The sequence below is a fragment of the Staurois parvus genome, unplaced genomic scaffold (assembly GCF_062004578.1).
Source record: "Staurois parvus isolate SC_StPar_1 unplaced genomic scaffold, SC_StPar_1.0 ptg000218l, whole genome shotgun sequence".
Taxonomy (NCBI): Eukaryota; Metazoa; Chordata; class Amphibia; order Anura; family Ranidae; genus Staurois; species Staurois parvus.
Window position 1 is genome coordinate 5025115 of NW_028318014.1, and position 22756 is coordinate 5047870.

Here is a 22756-nt window from a genome sequence, read left to right on the forward strand (position 1 = left end):
ATTCCCACAGGGAAGGGGGAGGACAGAGGAAAAGAAATGCATTAAGGTAAAAAAACATTTTTAGCTTTAGTATCACTTTAACTATGTAGTGAAAGGGCCTTCCTAATTGTGTCTCATTTTTAAGGATCGTTTAGGTTTGTCCTCACATTCTATAGTTTTGGTAAATCTAATGGTGGCCATATACGCTTCAATAAATTATTAATTTCTTTTTGGATTTATCTCACTCAATAGGATTAATCGATCTGTGGTCAGCAATTCATTTGATCGATATGCCACACCCAGGGAAGTAAATTTCGATCGACAGCTAAGAAACAGTCATAACTTACGATTGTAAATGATCCATTGCATCCCTGCTTCTAATGTGCAATTTTATAATCTGATCTATCAAAATACAATCACATTCATGAACAAAGTAATTTAGGTGCTGCTGCTCACTGCAAAATGATCAGTAATATTCCTCCCTGACCAGACTACTCAGTTCAGTTAAATCCAAATCCATCAGAAGGGAAGTTGTGGCTAGTCATTTGTCTGTGGATTTGATGATTTTGATTAAATCACACATTGGTTGTATGGAAAAAAAAAATCAAAGCTTGTGTGGTTGCCATTAAGGAGACTGTACAATCAGATTGTACAGTGTATGGCAAGTGTTAATAAAGCTGGAGAGTGCAAAATCTGATGCAGCTGTACATGGTAGCCAATCAGATTCTAACTTCAACTTGTTCAATAACGGTTTGACAATAAAATGTGGGAGCTGATTGGTTTCTATGTAGAGCTGCACCAGATTTTGCACCCTGCAGTTTTAGTAAACCAACCCTCTAGTTACCTTCTTTCATCAGCAAAGTTTGAACTTCTGCTCTCAAAATGAATATTGTGTTCTGTGAAATCAGATAAAAGGTCAGCCAGTTAGTTTTGAAATGTTGAGGTTTCCTCTTTCTGAGTGTAGACAGTAAACAGGCTGCTATGTTCACTCGCTCTAATATGCCTCACACCAGTTTTACTCAACTTGATATACATTGCTCAAAAAAATTAAAGGGACACTTTGAAAACACATCAGATCTTAAAGGGGAAACATCTCATGCTGGCTATCTATACTGATATGGACTGGGTAATGTTTTAGGAACGTTAGGATGCCCCATCGTTTGATGGAAATAGAAATCATTAACCTACAGAGGACTGAATTCAAAGATGCCCCAAAAATCAGAGTGAAAAAATGATGCAGCAGGCAAGTCCATTTTTCTGAAATTCATTGCAGCAACTCAAAATGGTACTTAGGAGTTTGTATGGCCCCCACGTGCTTGTATGCATGTCTGACAACATCGGGGCATGCTCCTAATGAGATAACGGATGGTGTCCTGGGGTATTTCCTCCCAGATCTGGACCAGGGCGTCACTGAGCTCCTGGACAGTCTAAGATAAACCGAAACATAATATCCCTGAGGTGTTCTATTGGAATTAGATCAGGCGAGCGTGGGGGACATTCAATGGTATCAATTCCTTCATCCACCAGGAACTGTTTGCATGCTCTTACCACATGAAGCCAGGCATTGTCGTGCATCAGGAGGAACCCAGGACGCACTGCACCAGCGTAGGATCTGACAATGGGTCCAAGGATTTCATCCCGATACCTAATGGCAGTCAGGTTGCCATTGTCTACCCTGTAGAGGTCTGTGTGTCCCTCCATTGATATGTCTCCCTAGATCATCACTGACCCACCACAAAAACAGTCATACTGAATGATGTTACAGGCAGCATAACGTTCTCCACGGCTTCTCCAAAACCTTTCATGTCTGTCACATGTGCTCAGGGTGAACCTGCTCTCATCTGTGAAAACCACAGGGTGCCAATGGCAGACCTGCCAATTCTTGTGTTCAGTGGCAAATGCCAATCGAGCTCTATGGTGGCAGGCAGTGAGCACAGGGCCCACTAGAGGATGTTTGGCCCTCAGGCCACCCTCCATGAAGTCTGTTTCTGATTGTTTGGTCAGAGACATTCACACCAGTGGCCTGCTGGAGCCCCTCAATTTGTAGGGCTCATTCTGCTCATCCTGTTCCTCCTTGCACAAAGGAGCAAATACCTGTCCTGATGGGTTAAGGACCTTCTATGGCCCTGTCCAGCTCTCCTAGAGTAGCTGCCTGTCTCCTGGAATCTCCTCCATACTCTTGAGACTGTGCTGGGAGACACAGCAAACCTTCTGGCAATGGTACATATTTATTTGCCATCCTGGAGGAGTTGAACTGCCTGTACAACCTCTGTAGGGTCCAGGTATCACCTCATGCTACCAGTAGTGACATTGACCCTAGCCAAATGCAAAACTAGTGAAAAAGAGTCAGAAAAGAAGAGTAGGGGAAAAAATCTCAGTAGCCTCCACCTGCAAAACCATTCTTGTTTTGGGGGTTGTCTCATTGTTGCCCATCTAGTGCCCATGTTGTTAATTTTATTAACACCAAAGCAGCTGAAACTGATTAGCAACCCCTTCTGCTGCTTAACTGACCAGATCAATATCCCAGGAGTTTAATTGACTTTATGCTATAGTCTGATAAAAAGTGTTCCTTTCATTTTTTTGAGCAGTGTAGTTATATGCATTACTAGCATATTCAACTGAGCAGACATGTTTTCCAAACAATCCATCGTGTTTATAAATAACTCCGATATTCTGAAAATAAACTCATGTTTTTAATGCAGTTAAAGTGCACTCTGGTGACTTTTCTAAGAGTAGGTTCATACGTGTGTGGGAATGCAGATATCGGTATATGGGAATAAATGCACATGTTCCCGAACCCACAGGCAAAATGCGCTGCTTTTTATCAGACGCATGGGGCACCATTGATTCTTTAAGACACCCTTACTCCTCTAAAAACACAACACGTTTTTGGGTGCATGAAGCTGCATGGTGTAAATGCACCATGAGGTTTCCATGTGGCTGCAATTTTGAAAAGATTCAGGGACATTTCGTGTTTCTCACAGGTACAGCAGTCCATTCAAATGCAACACACAGGAAATGGCTACATGTGAACCTAACAGCCTGGGCCAGTGAGTTGCAACTGTGCTGTATTGTCCAGACTTCTCCAGCAGAGCATTTTAAGCCATGAAGGGGGATTCACGTATACCCTTCTAAAAATACTTTTCTTAACCACTTTCCTTCCAGAGGTTTTTTTGCGAAACGGCTCTGCGTTACTTTAACTGACAATTGCGTGGTCATGCAACGCTGCACCCAAATTAAATTTACATCTGTTTTTCCACAAATAGAGCTTTCTTTTTGGTGGTATTTGATCGCCTGTGTTTTTTTTTTTTTTTGCGCCATATACAAAAAAAGACTGACAATTTTGAGAAAAAAAACAATATTTTTGACTTTTTGCTATTAAACATGTCCAGTAAAAAAAAATTTTAAAAATCAAATTCCGTCATAAATTTAGGCCAAAATGTATTCTGCTACATGTCTTTGCTAAAAGAATGTTTTGAGGTTTTTTTTCGCTAGTAATGGCGGCAATCAGCAACTTATAGCGGGACTGTGGGTCTGCAGCGGGCATTCTGACACTGGGGCGGAACTGACTTGGTGTCACTGACATCCCCCGTGACACCAATACAGTGATCAGTGCTAATAAAAAGCACTGACACTGTACTAATGGCACTGGGCAGGAAATTGTTAACATGTGGGGCGATCAAAGGATTAAATGTGTGCTGTTTTACTATGTGAGCTGTGTCTGTGTTTCACTGTAAGCACACTGCTTTGTATGGCTCTGATATACAGAGCCATACAAAGCAGTGTGCAGGAGCCAACAGGGGAGAGATCTGTATTGTTTACATACAGGTCTCTCCTCCATCGGAGATATTCGGCGATCACTGGGTGCCAGCAAGTAATCACTGTCTGGGACCCAGTGATTGACAGCCGAGGCTGCGAATGGTGGCACGGGTAGGGTGCACACACGCTTCCTACCCAGAACTGCAAAATCACGTGTATATATACGTGATTTTGCGCACCCCTGTAGCAGTATTTCTGCTATAAGGTGGAGGGGAAGTAGTTAAAACTGAATTCCAGGAATGGATTTTATAGCATAGTTACATTCCCCAGCTTGGACCAATGAAAGTATCCATATGTCATGCATGTGTGATCACTATGGAAGCAGAGAATCCTATCCCGATAGGACGAGGTGGAGAGGCAGTGCAGTGACATCAAGGCAAGGTGTTCTATGAATGGAGTGAGTTGGAGTGTGTTGAGTGAGCGACCCCGAGTGTGGTTACTATACATCAGGGCAGTAGCTCAGCGCAGGGCCCTAAAGATGGCAGTGACTTCTCCAGTGATTATCTGCAATCCCACCCGCATGACATTAGTCCAGGTTTCACAAATGTAGCTATGCAATAAAATCCATACCTGAAATACTTCTTTAATGTAAACATTTAAAGCATAATTCTAATTTTTTAAACCACCAACCCAACACAGAAAAACAAAAATCTGGACACATGCCCATCACACCTTTGCAGTGTGGTAATGCATACTTTACATGCAGTTTGTGCATTTGGCAAGGTAGGTTGGGAGCTCATTCAAAAAGGTCTCCACCAATTGTGATTTACCATTTATTGTGGTAATGTATGCATAGGTGTGAAGTCGGCTTAAAGTGGTTCTAAAGGCAGAAAGTTTATTACCTTTATGCATTAAAGTGAATCTAAATTCTTAAATGAAAAAAAAAAATGTCTGTACTTACTTGCTGTGTGCAGTGGTTTTGCACAGAGCAGCCCGGATCCTCCTCTTCTCGGGTCCCCCACCTGCGCTCCTGGCCCCTCCCTACAGTCTGGTGCCCCTGCAGAAAGCAGCTTACTATGGGGGCACCTGAGCATGAGCACTCCCCAGCTGCTACTCTGTGTGTCCATTCACACACGGAGCCGTGGCTCGGCCCCTCCCCTCCCCTCCCCTCTATCTTCTTGTGACTGACAACAGTGAAAGCCAATAGCCCTTGCTTCTGTCTCAGCCACTGGGGAGAGGGGGTCCATTCGAGACTCTAGTGCACGTCGCTGGATCGAGAGGGGCCTAAGGTGAGTATTGGGGGGGGGGGGGTGGATGCTTCACAGAGAAGGTTTTTTATCTTCATGCAAAACCATTGCACAGAGCATGTATGTATAACTTTTTTTTTAAATAAAATATTTACATCCTGCAGTCTGGTAACAGTTTGGATCCTTCCTCTTCTTCCTCAGCATCAGCAATAGACAATTTCCAGTGCTCATGTAATGATGTGGGAGTGCTACTTGGGTAAGGATTACTATGAACCCAGGCTGTATGATGCACTCACAGGGGGCTTGTCCATGACAGCCTGGGCCCACAGGAAGTGTGTAGGATGATCCTGGCAGTCATTCAAGGTAAGTAGTTCTTGACCTCAGAGCCTTACTGTGTTATTAAACCCTCCCTTGAGAAAGTGATACTTTACCATACCTTATGTTGATGCTTGTTTCCAGACCCATAGTTATGTTCAGCTTCTGTGTCTAGCATAATCAACTTTTGAAGAGGAATGTAATTCACATCTGACTATAAGGGTGGCTCCATTGCCTTACAGGTACAGTATCTCTGGAGCCACTCCGATATGTGTGCACCCAGCTGGGTCTTTCTCATTTGGTGTGTGCATGGGCTTGCAAGCACAGTGTGGCCAGGTCCTTCTCATTGTGATCACTTGGGTGCATGTATAAGGCATACTTGCTGAGTGTGGCCAGGTTCCTTAGCATTGTGCCTGCTCAAGTGCTGGGACGTATGTGCAGTGTGGCAGAGGTTCTGATTGTGCACAGTGGAGACGAGGGAGCGCTTGGTAGCGCCCCTAGAGGTGGGCTGAGGCTGTTACGTAATGAAAATGGCGTTTAAGGCAACACTCCATCTTAAAAGTGACACATCTCCAAGCAGACATAATTAACTTATAATCTTTTGCCAAACTTTTGTAATACTTTACATTGTACACTATGGTCAACAGTTCCCCATCATACTTCATAACACTACTATGTTGTGCAGTAATTCAGAGTTGGTGCCCCAGAGCTTGCACCAGACTCCACCAGCCCAGGGACCTGCTACCTCATCCCAGTGACAGTGATTTGTATATTACACTTGAATTCTAGGAAGCATAACTTTGTACATGACCCGTGCTTATTCTCTACTAAGGCCTCACTCCATCTCCCAGGACAGGCTGGGTCCCTAAGATACTCCATGCCATAAGTCAGTATTGGGGTTCCGAATGCTAGGGAAGGTGCCTTAGCACATAAGCTGCTTCACTGGCAGGGTCCTCTGTAATCTATGCCAATCTACGCATCTCGACTGGCTGGCTGCTTCAATTATTACTACTTTAAGTCTGTGAATGACTGTGCCACAGATAAGTGTTGAGTACTGTAGATTTTTCTCTTGTTTTTTTTTTTTTTTTGTTCTCTCTCGCCCCCCCCCCCCCCCCAAAAAAAAGAAATAATGGGGGGGGGGTTACTGTTTGTGGGTTTTTTTTTGGGGGGGGGTCCTCTTTTTCTGTTGGCCCACACTGCTGTCTGGTCTGGGCCACAATGACATACAGTGAAGGAAATAAGTATTTGATCCCCTGCTGATTTTGAATGTTTGCCCACTCACGAATGATCAGTCTAAAAATCGAATGGTAGGTGTATTGTAACACTGAGAGACAGAATAGCAACAAACAATTCAACAGCAATGCATGTCTAACAAATTATGCACTGATTTGCATGTTCATGAGGGAAATAAGTATTTGATCCCCTATCATTCAGCAGGGTTTCTGGCTACCAGGTGTCTTTCATACAAGTAACAAGCTGAGATTAGAAGCAGTCTCTTAAAGGGAGTGCTGCTAATCTCATTTTGTTACCTGTATAAAAGACACCTGTCCACAGGAGCAATCAAACAATCAGATTCCAAACTCTCCACCATGGCAAAGACCAAAGAGCTGTCCAAGTATGTCAGGGACAAGATTGTAGACCTACACAAGGCTGGACTGGGCTACAAATCTATCGCCAAGCAGCTTGGTGAGAAGGTGACAACAGTTGGTGCAATCATTCGCAAATGGAAGAAACACAAAACAACTGTCAGTCTCCATATGTCTGGTCATTAAATTTTTAGACTGATTATTATTATTATACAGTATTTATAAAGCGCCAACAGTTCACTCAGCGCTGTACATTACAATGGGAGACAGAACATGCGACAGTACAGTAACAATACAATGCGATACACGAGGGGTTCGAGGGCCCTGCTGTTTCGAGCTTACAATCTAGGAGGGAGGGGATAGTGGTACAGGAGGAGATAGCTGTGGGGGATGGAGTGGTAGGAAGAGTGGAGGAGGTCAGCAAATTAGCAGGGGGTGGGGTAGGCTTCCCTGAAGTGGTGGGTTTTCAGGGTGCGTCTAAAGGAGAGGAGAGTAGGTGATAGTCTGATGGGTTGGGGCAGGGAGTTCCAGAGGATGGGTGACACCCTGGAGAAATCCTGGAGGCGGGCATGGGAGGAGGAGACCAGGGAGCTAGAGAGAAGGAGGTCTTGTGAGGAGCGGAGTGTGCGTGCTGGGTGGTACTTGGATATTAGGTCGGTGATGTAGTACAGGGCAGTATGGTGGACAGCTTTGTACGTCAGTGTTAGGATTTTGAATTTGATCCGCTGCGCAATCGGAAGCCAGTGGAGGGATTGGCAGAGGGGGATGGCGGAAACGGAGCGGTTGGTAAGGTGGATGAGTCTGGCTGCCGTATTCAGGATCGACTGAAGTGGGAATAGCCTGTGGTGAGGCAGACCAGTGAGGAGGGAGTTGCAGTAGTCGAGTCGTGATATGATGAGGGAGTGGATGAGCTGTTTAGTGGTTTCTGGGGTTAGGAATGGGCGAATTTTGGCGATGTTGCGGAGGTGGAGTCTGCATGAGTTTGTTAGTGATTGGACTTTGGGCTGGAAGGATAGGTTGGAGTCCAGAATGACACCAAGTACTCTGGCCTGCGGGGCGGGTTTGATGGTGGCATTGTTGGACGTGATGGAGAAGTCAATGGAGGGGTGGTGGCTGGGGGGAAGACTAGGAGCTTAGTTTTGGAGAGGTTCAGTTTAAGGAAGTGGAGTGACATCTAGTCTATGTCCTTCAGTAGGTTTGTGATTCGGGCGGAGACTGAGGGGGTGAGGCGAGGGGTTGAGAGATAGATTTGTGTGTCGTCGGCATGTAGGTGGTAGTTGAAGCCGTGAGAGTGTATGAGTTGGCCAAGGGAGGGGGTGTAGATGGAGAAGAGAAGGGGCCCGAGGACGGAGCCTTGAGGGACCCCAACAGAGAGGGGGAGTGGGGGAGTTGGTAGCATTATAGGTAACGCTGAAAGAGCGTTGTGATAGGTAGGATGAGAGCCAGGAGAGAGCAGAAACTCTGAGGCCGAGGGAGTGTAGTTTTTTGAGGAGGATCATTTCTTTGTGAGTAGGCAAACATTCAAAATCAGCAGGGGATAAAATACTTATTTCTTTCACTGTATGTATGTGGCAGTTACAGTGGTTCTAAAGTCTGGCTGTTTTTTTTTTTTTACTTAATGTATGTCATGCATTACAGTGAACAACACTCCACTATTTGCCCCACCCTTCGCCCCCCTCTATCTCAAAGGCTGGCCATACACTATACAATTTTCTGCCCAATTTCCTTTAGATTTACCTTCAACTATGTAGTGCAATGTCCTGCCTAATTGGATACAATTTAAAAGTGTTGTTTAGGTTTGATCTCATATTATATGGTTTTTGGTAAATCTAAAGCTAAATTGTATAATGTATGGCCGGCTTAATACCTGGCACGTCTCTCACCAATCCAGCGCTTTCTCAGTCAGTAGTGCACAGCCTGGCTTGGTTGGGAGCGTGCCCACAACCTGTGTGCTATGAGGGCACCTACAGGAAGGTAGAGCAGACCACCAAAGAAGTGTTAAAGGACTGTTCTGTGCATTCTAATTACACAGATCAGGTAAGTATAACATCTTTTTTATTTTAATTTATAAAATGCCTTTGGAATCGCTTGAAGTTTCTGTTTAACACATATGAGTAAGCAGGTATAGCAGCTTGTCATACACCTGTGATTATCTGTTTCTCCCCATGGAACATCCATAGTAACCTTGTACCCCTGAGCTGTACAGTGCAGTTTAATTACTGTATAGGTGAAATGAGATACCAGCACACAATGCCTCTCTAGTTTTATAAGCCATTATTTACTGTTGGAACAATGCAGATACAGCATAACAAGAAGACTCTGGGAGTGGTGCCTGGAATCTTTACTGCCAGGCATTGTCTGATTTCCCACAACGTTCATCCATAAAAATAGACACAATACATATATTTTACATTACATCATCCTTCTTTTTTTTTTTTTTTTAAAAAAAGCACTTTTGCAAAGCAATACGGTTTAAACTATAGTAGAGCATATTGAGGAATCCATTTCAGAGGGCCAGTAGCAGATTGTATTGAAGACATTTTGAGTGAGATTTACTAAAACTGGTGCGCTCAGAATCTTGTGCAGCTGTTCATGGTAGCCAATCAGCATCTAACTTCAGCTTGTTCAATGAAGCTTTGGCAATAAAACCTGGAAGCTGATTGGTTTCTATGCAGAGCTGCCCCAGATTTTGCACTCCCCAGTTTTAGTAAATAACCCCCTTTGGGTCCTAGCCTGTTTCCTGGAACTGTGAAGCTCTCCTTTAACTTTTTAAATTGAGTCCATTGCTAAAATTGAGAAAGCTGTCATGTGCTAAGTGTAAAACTGATGACACACGGGCAAATCTCTTGCAGTGAATACCCCTTCGTTTTTGGTATTCGTTTGTTGTTAAAGCCGAACTTCACCTAAAATGTAAAGTTCTGCCAATACTCCTCTTATTCCACCCCCACCCCCCTGCATGTTTTAGAAATGTTTTTATTTTTTTGGAGCAGGTATATGTTTCTCCTCTCTAATCATCTAGGCGGGCAGAGAGTAAATTTCCCTTTCACCATCCCCCCCTGCAACCTTCTGGGACATGTCACAGGCTCCAGGAGGCTGTGGGACCATTCAGAATGCACAGTGCATCTGGCGCATGCGCAGTGGGGTGCCTGCTGTGAAACCCCAGGAAGTCACAGCCAGCTTTTCACATGCAAGATGGTGGCTCCGGGGACTCAAAGATCAGCAAAGAACTGGCTGGGGTAGGGCCATTGCTGGATCTCTGGGCTGGTACGTGTCTTCTTGTTAAGTGAACAGCTACTGTATTTGTAGCTGCTGACTTTTTAGAAGTTTTGGTTGTTTCTGAAAAAAATTAAAACATTATGATTTTCTATGGGATCTCATGCACACGGGATGTTTTGATAATGCTGTTAACATTAGCTGTGTAAAGTCACATTAAAAACGTGAGATTTTCAGCTTTTTTTCTGTTTTTGCATTAGCGTTTAGCTGCATTTTGCCACGTTTGCATTTTGCCATGTTTTTTAGTGTTTATTTTTTGTGGTCAAAAAAGTCCAAAAACGATGGTTTGCGACGTTTTACCACATTTTTATGTGTTTTGCCGCGTTTTTCAGTGTTAGATTGTTTATACAGCTAAAAAAAACTTCTTTAGAAACCCACTAGTCCTTGTTTTTTTTCCAGCCAGAAAACATCCCTGCCAAAAAAACATTGATTACAGTCTGTGTGCATGGACACATAGGATAACATGCTGGGGGGTTTACTGGCTGTAGAAAAAAACATCAAATGCCAAAAACAGTCGCTGTAAAAATGTCCAGTGTGAATGAGGACTGACAGTGACATTTTTAAGGTGTGTTCAGAATTTCAGTGTTTCGGCAGCAAAATTGCTAAAGAAAATAGCTCTTGATGCTTTTCTATGAAATGTCGCAGCAGTCGCTATGCTTAGCTGCAAATTGATAACGGAGAGTGATTTGTAGCCAACGTGGTTGCAAATCGCCAGCGAAAACTTTTTGCCATTAACTATTTGTAGCAGCGAAAAATCTCTGTGAAAGAGTCACCTGTGTGTTATCAGCCTTAGAATCTTGCACAATATTCCTGTGATCAGGGGGAATTCCTGTACTGTTTTTTCATGTCACATGAATTGACATTATATTCCCTCTGTTGAAGCAGAGAATGTTAAAATACCCCAAACTCTTCTTGGGGGGAATATAACAAAAATGTAGAGGGACAAAAAGAACTATACAAACTGGTTAAATACGTGGCTGCTGGTAGACGCACAGCTGCACTTCAGGATATTTCCTTTTTGTAACATAATAATGTGTCAGAAATGTATTCTTAAATCTAGCTAGTAATCTGCACCACTATGCTGCACAGGGGGAGCCCATTCAGGAAATGGCCAGGTTTTGAAATCCATTCTTTTCACCACATATATATTGGCGTCTCAGGCAGGAAGAACGGCTGAGCTGAGCATTAGTTCAGTAAGAAAAATGCATGTTTAATCACATATAATCTATATTCCAGAGAACACTTAGCCAAGAGAAACTAAAATGGTTACATTTTCCATGTAGAGCTTTGTTCAGAAAGTCATATCTGTTTACAGTTTTCATATTTATTTTACTAATTGAATGTTTTTAGAGGCCAGTAAAACTTTTTGAGAGTTAGGAAGAATTCGAACCTTTGTTAGATCTTATTTTCCCCTGTCTGTGTTCCTGTAACAACAAAATCCTTCCAATTTCTGTTCTTTAGTCCTCATGCACACTGGACATTTTTACAGCGGCTGTTTTTGGCTTTTGACGTTTTTTTCTACAGCCAGTAAACCCCTCAGAATGTTATCCTATGTGTCCATGCACACATAGACTGTAATCAACGTTTTTTTGGCAGGGACTTTTTTTACCTGGGAAAAAACCCCAGGACTAGTGGATTTCTAAAGGAGTTTGTTAGCTGTAAAAACACTCTAATGCTGGCAAAAGTGGTAAAATTGAGTTTTTGGATTTTGTTTTGACCCAAAAAAATTTTTTTTTGGTAAAAAAACACTTAACAATGCCGCAAAACGCGAATGCAAAAACGCTTAAAAAAAGCCAAAAAATCACATTGTTATCAAAACACCCAGTGTGCATGAAGCCTTAGATACTCTGTTACCCCTATTACACATGGGGACACAGACAGCAAAAAAAAAAATAATCAGAGCTTCTAAAGCTGGCCATACATGGATTGAAATTCAGCCAGTTCAGCGGGAACAGGCACGATTTGATTTATGCATGGGCAGGCTGATTGTACCCAAGTCAATCCATTGATCGACTTGGGTACGACCAGCCTGTCGGATTTTTCTACATGCGATTACTGCCAGCGGCTATAGCCGCTAGCAGTAATCATTGTGTCCTGTCAGCCTGGAGGGCTCCCCGTGCCTCCCCAACTGGCAGAACACAATAGTACTGCAAGTCAGTGTTGACAGGGGAAACTAGCAATTTCCTTTCCTTTTCCTCCCACCTGAAGAAAATCAAGGCATGTATGAGCTGCTTACCCTTCTCTACTGAACTAGGGACAGGAAGTAAAAGGAAATCCCTTCCAGCAGGGACACTGCAAAAAAAAAAAATATATATATGACCAGGTCTACCCATTCCACAATCTATAAAAACAGTTTGTCTTTGGGGTTTTAACAGGAACGTATGGGGTTTTCTTAATTTTTAAGCTGAGAGATTCTGACCCTTACTTACTTAAAAAATTAGCTTTTTATACAATAATAAAAATAAGAAGAGCTAGCTTGTAAAACTAGGTGTATGTCGAAGCAAAAAAAAAAAAAAATAGCAACTACAGGCATTACTGCCCTTTTTAATTACTAACCTTCACATTGCGTGGAATTGGAGATATGGGTGTTCAGTTCATAAATGGCTTCCATATATACAACACATGGGATGCTAAAGAGGAGAAACCACTTATTAACTTTTACATAAAGCAAACTCTTGCTTATAATATGGGGATTATTAGTTGGCCACTTGCCTATTGGGCACTTTTACCCCTTCGTGCCCAGGTCAATTTTCAGCTTTCAGCGCTGTCGCACTGACAATTGCGCGGTCATGCAACACTGTACCCATATGAAAGTTTTATCATTTTTTTCACACAAATAGAGCTTTCTTTTGGTGGTATTTAATCGCCACTGGGTGTTTTTTTAGTTTTTGCGCTATAAACAAAAAAAGAGCAAAAAATGTGAAAAAAAAGTTTTGCTTTGTTTCTAATATAAAATTTTGCAAACCGGTAATTTTTCTCCTTCACTGAGGTGTGTTGATGAGGCTGCACTGATAGGCAGCACTGATGGGTACTGATGAGTTGGCATGGATAGGCAGCACTGATGGGCTGAAATGATGAGGCTGCACTGGTGAGCATTGATGAGCAGGCACTGATGATGTGGCACTGGTGGGTTGTACTGCTGGGTGGCACTGATGGGCAGCACTTCAGGGAACTGATCATTAGTGCCGATCTGTTCTGTGACAGCTGCTGGTTATCGGCAGTACTTTCCTCACGCTGTGGACAGAGGAAAGTGCTGCCGATAAGTGGGAACTGTATTTACTCAGTAATCTGCTGTGTCATTGGACACAGCTGATCACATGGTAATAGGCCACTGTGATTGGCCTTTTACCTCATCTTGTGATCAGCTGCGTCCCTAGGACAGAGCGCATATGGAGATCGCCAGGTGCGCACCCATTCTCCTCTGACATCAACAAGGAATTTTCTATTTTTCGGACCATTCTCTGTAAACCCTGGAGAGGGTTGTGCATTAAGATCCCAGTAGATCAGCAGTTTTTTAAATACTCAGACCAGCCTGTCTGGCACCAACTAACCATGTCACATTTAAAGTCACTTAAATCCCCTGTATTCCCCATTCTGATGCACGGTTTGAACTTCAGCAAGTTGTCTTCAGCACGTCTACATGCCTAAATGCATTGAGTTTCTGCCATGTGATTGACTGGTTAGCAATTTGTGTTACCAAGGAATTGAACAGGTGTACCTAATAAAGTGGCCGATGTGTGTATAGTGCCAATATGGGGCAAACAGAGACAGCAAAAATAAAAAGAGCTGTAGACCAAAGTCAAGCAATGCACATCCACAATGGGAAAAGATTACTTAGATGCAGTTGGCCAGCTTTAACATGTATTGCAATATAAATGAACTAATAATCCCCCTTTATTTTTAAGCTAGAAGTTGCTTTATGTAAGGGTTACTCCTCGTTAGTATTTCATGTGTTGTATATATGGAAGCTATTAGGACATGAACACTCCAGGTGAATTCACGCTATAGCACGAGAGGAGGAAGCAGGAGCTGGAACATGTTACATGTCCCGAACCTAAATATGGGTGGAACATGCAACATGTTCCAAAGGTGAAGGTATTCTTTTAAACTCAAAGCAAATGTTTTTTTTCCCTTATTTTGGATAGGCAATACTTCTGTCATTGACTTCAACTCATTACCTGTCCCTATCACAGCCTTGATCTAGCAGTGCAAGAATTGAGAGCTGAGAGGACCCAGAAGTTAATATTATGACAACAGTCCTTTCCCTCCTCATTTCACATGAGAAATTTTTTTTACCGCAATATGGCTGGGGTACCTGGAGACTGGCTGACCAGAATGATAAATTCTTTGGCAGCACAGTTCACAATTATGTATCTCTGTTTTCTTGGAGTTCAGCTTTAATTTAATAAAGAACTACAGCCAAAAATAATTAAATAATGGATAGTCAATTTAAAGGTATCAATCAAAAGGTATTTTGTCATTACAAAACCAGCTTTTACTACATAATTCAAGTTTAATACAGAGATTTTCTCTGCAGTACTTTTTTCTACCACTAGAAGTCCTCATTATCATTACTCATTACTTGAAGTCCTCATTAGAAGGCCATCATCATTCAACCCACTTACTCTGGGCCCAGTTAAGTCTGGACCCTCCTGAGCCTGTGACTGGACAGTGAAAGAGCAGTAGTTCAGGGATGAGCTCATCTCACACACTGCTCTCTTTTCCCACTAGCGTGCTTCTTATCACATGAACTGATTGGTTCCTTGTGCTGCTTCTTTCCCTTACCCTTCAGCTCTGCTATACAGGGATTACAAGATGCTGATACCAGTGCAAATTCAGGTACTTACACTGCTTGTGTTTTTTTTAAGTACATTTATTGATATATTAATTTATTACAGAGCTGTATTAATATGTGTATTTTGTATCTGCCTAGAGTTCAGCCTAATTAGCTGTGGAAATACAAAGAATCATTTTAAAGTACAGTACATAAAGCAAACTAAATAAATACCTTATTTCTTTTGACTTTTTAGGTACCTCGGATATTTATTGAGAAGGAATGCATTGGTGGCTGTTCTGATCTTGTACCTCTGGACAGCAATGGGGAGTTAGAGAAAAGGCTGAAAAGTATAGGAGCCCTGGAATAGCAATCTGTAAGTATGACCGCCTGAAACCACATCTAACTTGTGGCAGCTATGGCCTAGAAACCCTGCTACAACCACACAAAGTGCTTGCAGGAAAATGTTCTGCATGATATATAGAAAAAAAACTACAGTAACACCAACCAGGTATTGTAGCCCAGTCATTTATCACAGAGAAATGCTTTGGGATTTACACATTTGGCCATTCATTAGCTTTTACCATTCGTCTGAACAAAGAACAAACAAAGAACCAGCCAATCTCACACTGTGCTGTCACTTGCATAACAGTGCCACTCTGAGCTGCACCCTGCAAAAATATTTTCCAGCTCCTGGGACCACAATTTATGTGTCAGCAGCCTGAGAGCGATTGTCACTGGGTTAGGTTAATTACACACGTAACCCTTCACACCGCCACCTTTTTACAGAGAAGGAGGAAACTCACAAATCCTAGCAATAACACAATGATTTTAGTATAAGTGTCTGCAACACACACTGTCACCACAGACAGGAATATTCAGAGGATTATTGTATACAGTAGCATTCTTCAAGAGATAGGGATTCTTTAGTTTGCATTAAAAGCTTTAGAGACAGTTTCAAAATAGGGTTTATTACTAAAAAGGGGCAAAATGATGCAATTAAAATATTTACAGAAAAAGGTGTTACAAAGACATAAAGAGAACAATAAAGCAACAGAGAAATAAAACAAAGGAGTTAAGAAGGCAGAATACTTGCAAAGTCCTGGTTTAGAAGAGTCCAATTGTCCGAGCAAAAATGTTGCCTTGGCTCTCAAGGCCGTTAAGATGTTTCTTGATTGATGTTAAACAAGAGCTCCCCTTCACCAGGCCTGTCAGTCCTTTTTTATGATATTAAAGGGGTGTCGCCTGAGAACAACTGACCAATCATCCGGTTTAGGGGATGGGTGCTAGGAGGTCACCAAGTTTATGACCAAGTCCCAACTACAATTTCATACTAATATTAATAATCTCCAATAGGCTCAGGTGGTATTCTTGCAACTGGCAGATTAATATTCAGAATTATATTTCAAACCCAGGGATACCAAACACAGCATACCCTTGTCACCCAGGATAGAAGAGACAGCATCCTTCCCTTTACTATGTGCTAATATAGTCAGGTATATATTTGAATAGGGCATATCATGCCAAACAAATCAAGGTCCTACATAATATTAATGTGCCCAGTTCCTGTTAACTTCTATGAATTGTATGTTGAATTGTTACATGTGGAATAGACGTTTTATGGCACGCTCTGCATTCCTAGAGCTCTAATGGCCTAACAGTCATGTGTGACGACTAGACGAGTTATTGTTTTACGATATGGCAGAGGAAAGTGGTTTTCATGGTTCCTGAAAAATAGACATCCTGTCAGCTCTGGAGCAGGCCTCTATTTGTGTTTTAATTAAGATAAGAGGCTCTTTTGAAGTTCCTTACAAGTTACAGCTACAAATTCCATAGTTTGCAAAGAGGGAGGAAGAATAGGAACACTACTCATGAAACCAAAATGACTGAGACCTTAACAAGATGGCTGTCGCATACAACTTCCATGTCTCTATTGTGCCTAATCGTTACAACAATCTCTTGTAAGTAGCCAAATAAAGATCTCAAAGGGAAAGGGTTTTGTGCATAGATTTTATTAATTAGGGCATGGATTGAAAAATATATGGAAAAAAATATTTTTCAGTCACCTTTCTCTTTATCTGCTTTGTTGTAAAAATCCTATGTGCAGACCCCAGTAGTATAATGGGGAAATTAAAAAAAAAATAGGGCAAAGTACTATTCACAAGTGTTATCTGTGGTCAATCTGCAGCTGATCTTATCATTCTGCAATGTGTCTCTGTATGGAGGCAACCATCTTGGTAAATCAAGGACCTTCCTTCCTCATGTCAGAGCTTCCAGCAAAGAGAACAGTGAGCAGTACAATAGTGATCATCAGATCTGAAGCTAGCAGTCAGAGACAGCAGTGCCTTAGATCTCACACTGCAGATATACAGTTATTGGGCTGAGGACACAGAAGTGCCTAGACACAGACACCAGAAAGTTTGCTACTGTTTTTCCATGAACTCCCCATTTCATGTTTGGGGGAGATACGTTGTATATGCATACGTGGGTAAATGCTAATGCAGAACCGATTGACGTTTTACACAAGCTTGCCGTGTAAATCCATTCAGCCGTACTGATTTCTCTACTCAGCACCTATAGCTCCACAGGAGTGGGAAAGCACTGGGGATTTTACGCTCAAGGACTTTTAAGCTTTTAAATTTTCAGAGTACTGTACAGGCACAACTAACTTTTAATCGAACCAGATATCATATGTACTCTCCAGCGTCTCAGGATATGCACAGCCAAAAGGGAAGCCAAGGGTACCAGGACAACGACAACCAAAGGAAATGTTCCAGGGTTGCAGCCCTCCTCAGACGGGGAAATCAGCCACTGGATAGAGAGAAAACAGGTGGCGCACACACCTAGTGCATTATCCAAGGTTTATTGTAGGAATTAAATAATAAAAACATACTCACAGACGAAGCATGTATCTAAAAAGCATAGAAAAATGACAATGGCCACAACGGCGGGCAAGGTGTTCTCACTGTCAGTGCGGTCAAATGGCTGACGCGTTTCGGGGACAAATCCCTTTCCTCAGAGCTGATGACCAACCTCTGATGCTGATGTATGGTGTATGGACAGAAAGAGCCTCGCTGTTGATATGGTATCAACAGCGAGGCTCTTTCTGTCCATACACCAGCATCAGAGGTTGGTCATCAGCTCTGAGGAAAGGGATTCGTCCCCGAAACGCGTCAGCCATTTGACCGCACTGACAGTGAGAACACCTTGCCCGCCGTTGTGGCCATTGTCATTTTTCTATGCTTTTTAGATACATGCTTCATCTGTGAGTATGTTTTCATTATTCCATTCCTACAATAAACCTTGGCTAATGCACTAGGTGTGTGCGCCACCTGTTTTCTCTCTAAACAACTAACTTTTAAACATATTCCTTACAAAACAGAGATCAAGTCCACTTTACAGCAAAAAAAATAATCATAATAAAAAAAAAAAAAATCTCTGGCTGCAATACCGAATAAAGCTGAAATGATATGGCATGGCTAGAGAGGGTTTCGTTTATTATAGCTGGCCAGCTTGAAAATGTATTGGAATACAGTGCCTTGAAAAAGTATTCATACCCCTTGAAATTTTCCACTTTTTGTCATGTTACAAACAAATGTAAATGTATTATTTAGGATTTTATGTGATAGACCAACACAAAGTAGCACATAATTGTGAAGTGAAAAATGATAAATGGTTTTCAACATTTTTTACAAATAAATATCTGAAAAGTGTGGCGTGCATTTGTATTCAGTCTCCTTTACTCTGATACCCCTAACTAAAATCTAGTGGAACCAATTGCCTTCAGGAATCACCTAATTAGTAAATAGAGTCCACCAGTGTGTAATTTAATCTCAGTATAAATACAGCTGCCTGTGTGTAATTTAATCTCGGTATAAATACAGCTGTTCTGTGAAGCCCTCAGAGGTCTGTTAAAGAATATTAGTGGACAAACAGCATCGTGAAGGCCAAGGAACACAGCAAACAGGTCAGGGATAAAGTTTTAGAGAAGTTTCAAGCAGGGTTGGGTTATAAAATAATATCCGAAGCTTTGAACATCTCACGGAGCACTCTTCAATTCATCATCCGAAAATGGAAAGAGTATGGCACAGCTGCTTAATATATCTGGGAAGCCATTCAGTTAGCAGGTCTGGATGAAATGTATTTATTTCAGGTACTTATATAGTGCTGTCGATTTACGGAGTGTCTTACATACATATATTGTACATCCACATTAGTCCCTAATGCTCAAGGAGCTTACAATCTAAGGTCCCTAATAGATACCCAATAAAGCTGAAATAATAATATTCATACATACACATACTAGGGCCAATTTAGACAGGAACCAATTAACCTACTAGCATGTCTTTGGAGTGTGGGAGGAAACCGCAGTACACGGAGAAAACCCACACAAGCACAGAGAGAACAAACAAACTCTATGCAGGTAGTGCCATAGTTGGGATTCAAACCGATGACTCTAGTGCTGTCTGGCTAAAGTGCTAACCACTTGGCCACTGTGCTGCCCTGTTTTAAGGGCTTTTGAATGAAATTAGTTGGCTCAATATTTTTCATCATTTCTGTATGAACAAAATTCCAATGGTGTATGGCCAGCTTAAGACTACATGTACACTAAGCATTTAGCCTATTTAGTTCAAGCGTTTTAGTCACCTGGCAGGCACAAGTGCAGCATCCAGCCCCGTGCCTGCAGCCTATCAGAAGGCCTACTGTGCCTCCTGGTTGGACTAAAATATTGGAATTAGATGCACGTGGGCTATATGCTTAGTGTGCATGTAGCCTAAGAGGAGAATTTCTCGGCTTGATCTTTACCATTCCCTGTGGAAGAATCCCTAATGTCCCAAATTATCTTGAAAGCCCTGTATTAGGCCACATTCATACCTGAAAATTTTGTAGCTCAAAGCTCAGGTGTGAATGTGAAGCTCTGCAAGCAAAATCCCATTCATTTCAAAGGCCCCTGCTCTCATCTGAGTGCTGTTTCACCTGTAGCAAAATGTCTGTTGTTCTAAAGTACATGAGCTTTTTTCTAGGCGCTCCTGCCCCCTCCTCCTTTCCAAGTGCCCCCATAGCAAGCTGCTTGCTATGGGGGCACTCATGCTAATTCATTTCTGAGCAGGCTCAGCACTGCTCAGCCATTCACAGGAAGCCTTGTATGTATACAAGGCGTCCGGTTATTGGCTAATGTTGAGATTGTGATGTTTCCACCTGAACTGTTCACTGATAAACATACAAGGCTTCCCATGAATGGCTGAGAAGTGCTGCTCCTGACTTGATTTTGTTCTGAGGATGAGACAGGAACTCTCTGTACTGTTGGAAAACAGTACGATGTACTATATGTTGCTGGGGCTACACACAGTTTATACAGTGCTCCCAGCGTTTGCATGTGTTAGTGAAGGAAATTGTTTGTTTGGACCAGCATAGTTCAAACAAACGATTTAGAGTTAAATCAAAACTGCTTTTTGCTTTGGATAGAGCAGGAGATGATTTTTTTTTTTGTTTTGTAACCCATTGATGAGGTTTTCCAACAATAAGTTAGAGGAAACCCCCTATTTTATAGTTGTCACCAGAACAAGTGTCTCCCATTAACTGCTTCCCGACCGCCCTATAGCAGAACTACTGCTACAGGGCAGCAGGGCTGTGCAAAATCACATTGTGTGTGTGATTTTGTACATCCGGGTAGGAGGCGCACGTACCACCCTACCAGCACAGCCATTGACGTCTACAGCTGTCGATCACTGGGTCCCGGTACCGCTGAGGAACACTGACAGAGGAGAGGTCTTTGTGTAAAGACTATAGCTCTCTCCCCTGTCAGCTCCAGCATTCTGCTTTTGTTTTGCTCTGCATAGCAGATCAATACAAAGCAGGGTGCTTACATTGTAAAGCACACACCGATAACACAGTAAAACAGCACACAGTTAACCCTTTGCCCAGATGTTAACCCCTTCCTGCCCAGTGTCATTAGTACAGTGTCAGTGCTTTTTATTAACACTGATTACTGTATTAGTGTCACTGGGATGTCTGTGGCAGTTAATCAGTTCCCCCCCAGTGTCAGAATGCCCACCGCAGTCCCACTATAAGTCAATGATTGCCGCCATTACTAGTATTAAAAAAAAAAAATTCCAGTGTACATGTATATATGTGTGTGTGTGTGTGTATGTACAGTCAGGTCCATAAATATTGGGACATCGACACAATTCTAAAACTTTTGGCTCTATATACCACCACAATGGATTTGAAATGAAACGAACAAGATGTGCTTTAACTGCAGACTGTCAGCTTTAATTTGAGGGTATTTACATCCAAATCAGGTGAACGGTGTAGGAATTACAACAGTTTGCATATGTGCCTCCCACTTGTTAAGGGACCAAAAGTAATGGGACAGAATAATATTCATAAATCAAACTTTCACTTTTTAATACTTGGTTGCAAATCCTTTGCAGTCAATTACAGCCTGAAGTCTGGAACGCATAGACATCACCAGACGCTGGGTTTCATCCCTGGTGATGCTCTGCCACTTCTCTACTGCAACTGTCTTCAGTTCCTGCTTGTTTTTGGGCCATTTTCCCTTCAGCAAGTGAAATGCATGCTCAATCGGATTCAGGTCAGGTGATTGACTTGGCCATTGCATAACATTCCACTTCTTTCCCTTAAACTCTTTGGTTGCTTTTGCAGTATGCTTTGGGTCATTGTCCATCTGCACTGTGAAGCGGCGTCCAATGAGTTGTGAAGCATTTGGCTGAATATGAGCAGATAATATTGCCCGAAACACTTCAGAATTCATCCTGCTGCTTTTGTCAGCAGTCACATCATCAATAAATACAAGAGAACCAGTTCCATTGGCAGCCATACATGCCCATGCCATGACACTACCACCACCATGCTTCACTGATGAGGTGGTATGCTTAGGATCATGAGCAGTTCCTTTCTTTCTCCATACTCTTCTCTTCCCATCACTCTGGTACATGTTGATCTTGGTCTCATCTGTCCATAGGATGTTGTTCCAGAACTGTGAAGGCTTTTTTAGATGTCGTTTGGCAAACTCTAATCTGGCCTTCCTGTTTTTGAGGCTCACCAATGGTTTACATCTTGTGGTGAACCCTCTGTATTCACTCTGGTGAAGTCTTCTCTTGATTGTTGACTTTGACACACATACACCTACCTCCTGGAGAGTGTTCTTGATCTGGCCAACTATTGTGAAGGGTGTTTTCTTCACTTGGGAAAGAATTCTTTGGTCATCCACCACAGTTGTTTTCCGTGGTCTTCCAGGTCTTTTGGTGTTGCTGAACTCACCGGTGCGTTCCTTCTTTTTAAGAATGTTTCAAACAGTTGTTTTGGCCACGCCAAATGTTTTTGCTATCTCTCTGATGGGTTTGTTTTGTTTTTTCAGCCTAATGATGGCTTGCTTCACTGATAGTGACAGCTCTTTGGATCTCATCTTGAGAGTTGACAGCAACAGATTCCAAATGTAAATAGCACACTTAAAATGAACTCTGGACCTTTTATCTGCTCATTGTAATTGGGATAATGAGGGAATAACACACACCTGGACATGGAACAGCTGAGAAGCTGTTGTCCCATTACTTTTGGTCCCTTAACAAGTGGGAGGCACATATGCAAACTGTTGTAATTCCTACACCGTTCACCAGATTTGGATGTAAATACCCTCAAATTAAAGCTGACAGTCTGCAGTTAAAGCACATCTTGTTCGTTTCATTTTAAATCCATTGTGGTGGTATATAGAGCCAAAAATGTTAGAATTGTCAATGTCCCAATATTTCTGGACCTGACTGTATATGTATATATATGTGTATGTGTGTGTGTATATAATA

General features: G+C 42.2%; 1 protein-coding gene across 1 annotated transcript in view; it reads left to right on the plus strand.

The window, feature by feature from the left end:
- The window catches only part of GLRX (glutaredoxin), a 30286-nt gene that overhangs the window by 3721 nt on the left and 3809 nt on the right, over positions 1-22756 (plus strand). Inside the window, exon 2 of the mRNA XM_089679141.1 lies at positions 15190-15309. Coding sequence (XP_089535267.1) covers positions 15190-15303 — 114 coding nt within the window. The 3' untranslated portion in view covers positions 15304-15309. The remainder of the gene's footprint in view (positions 1-15189; positions 15310-22756) is intronic.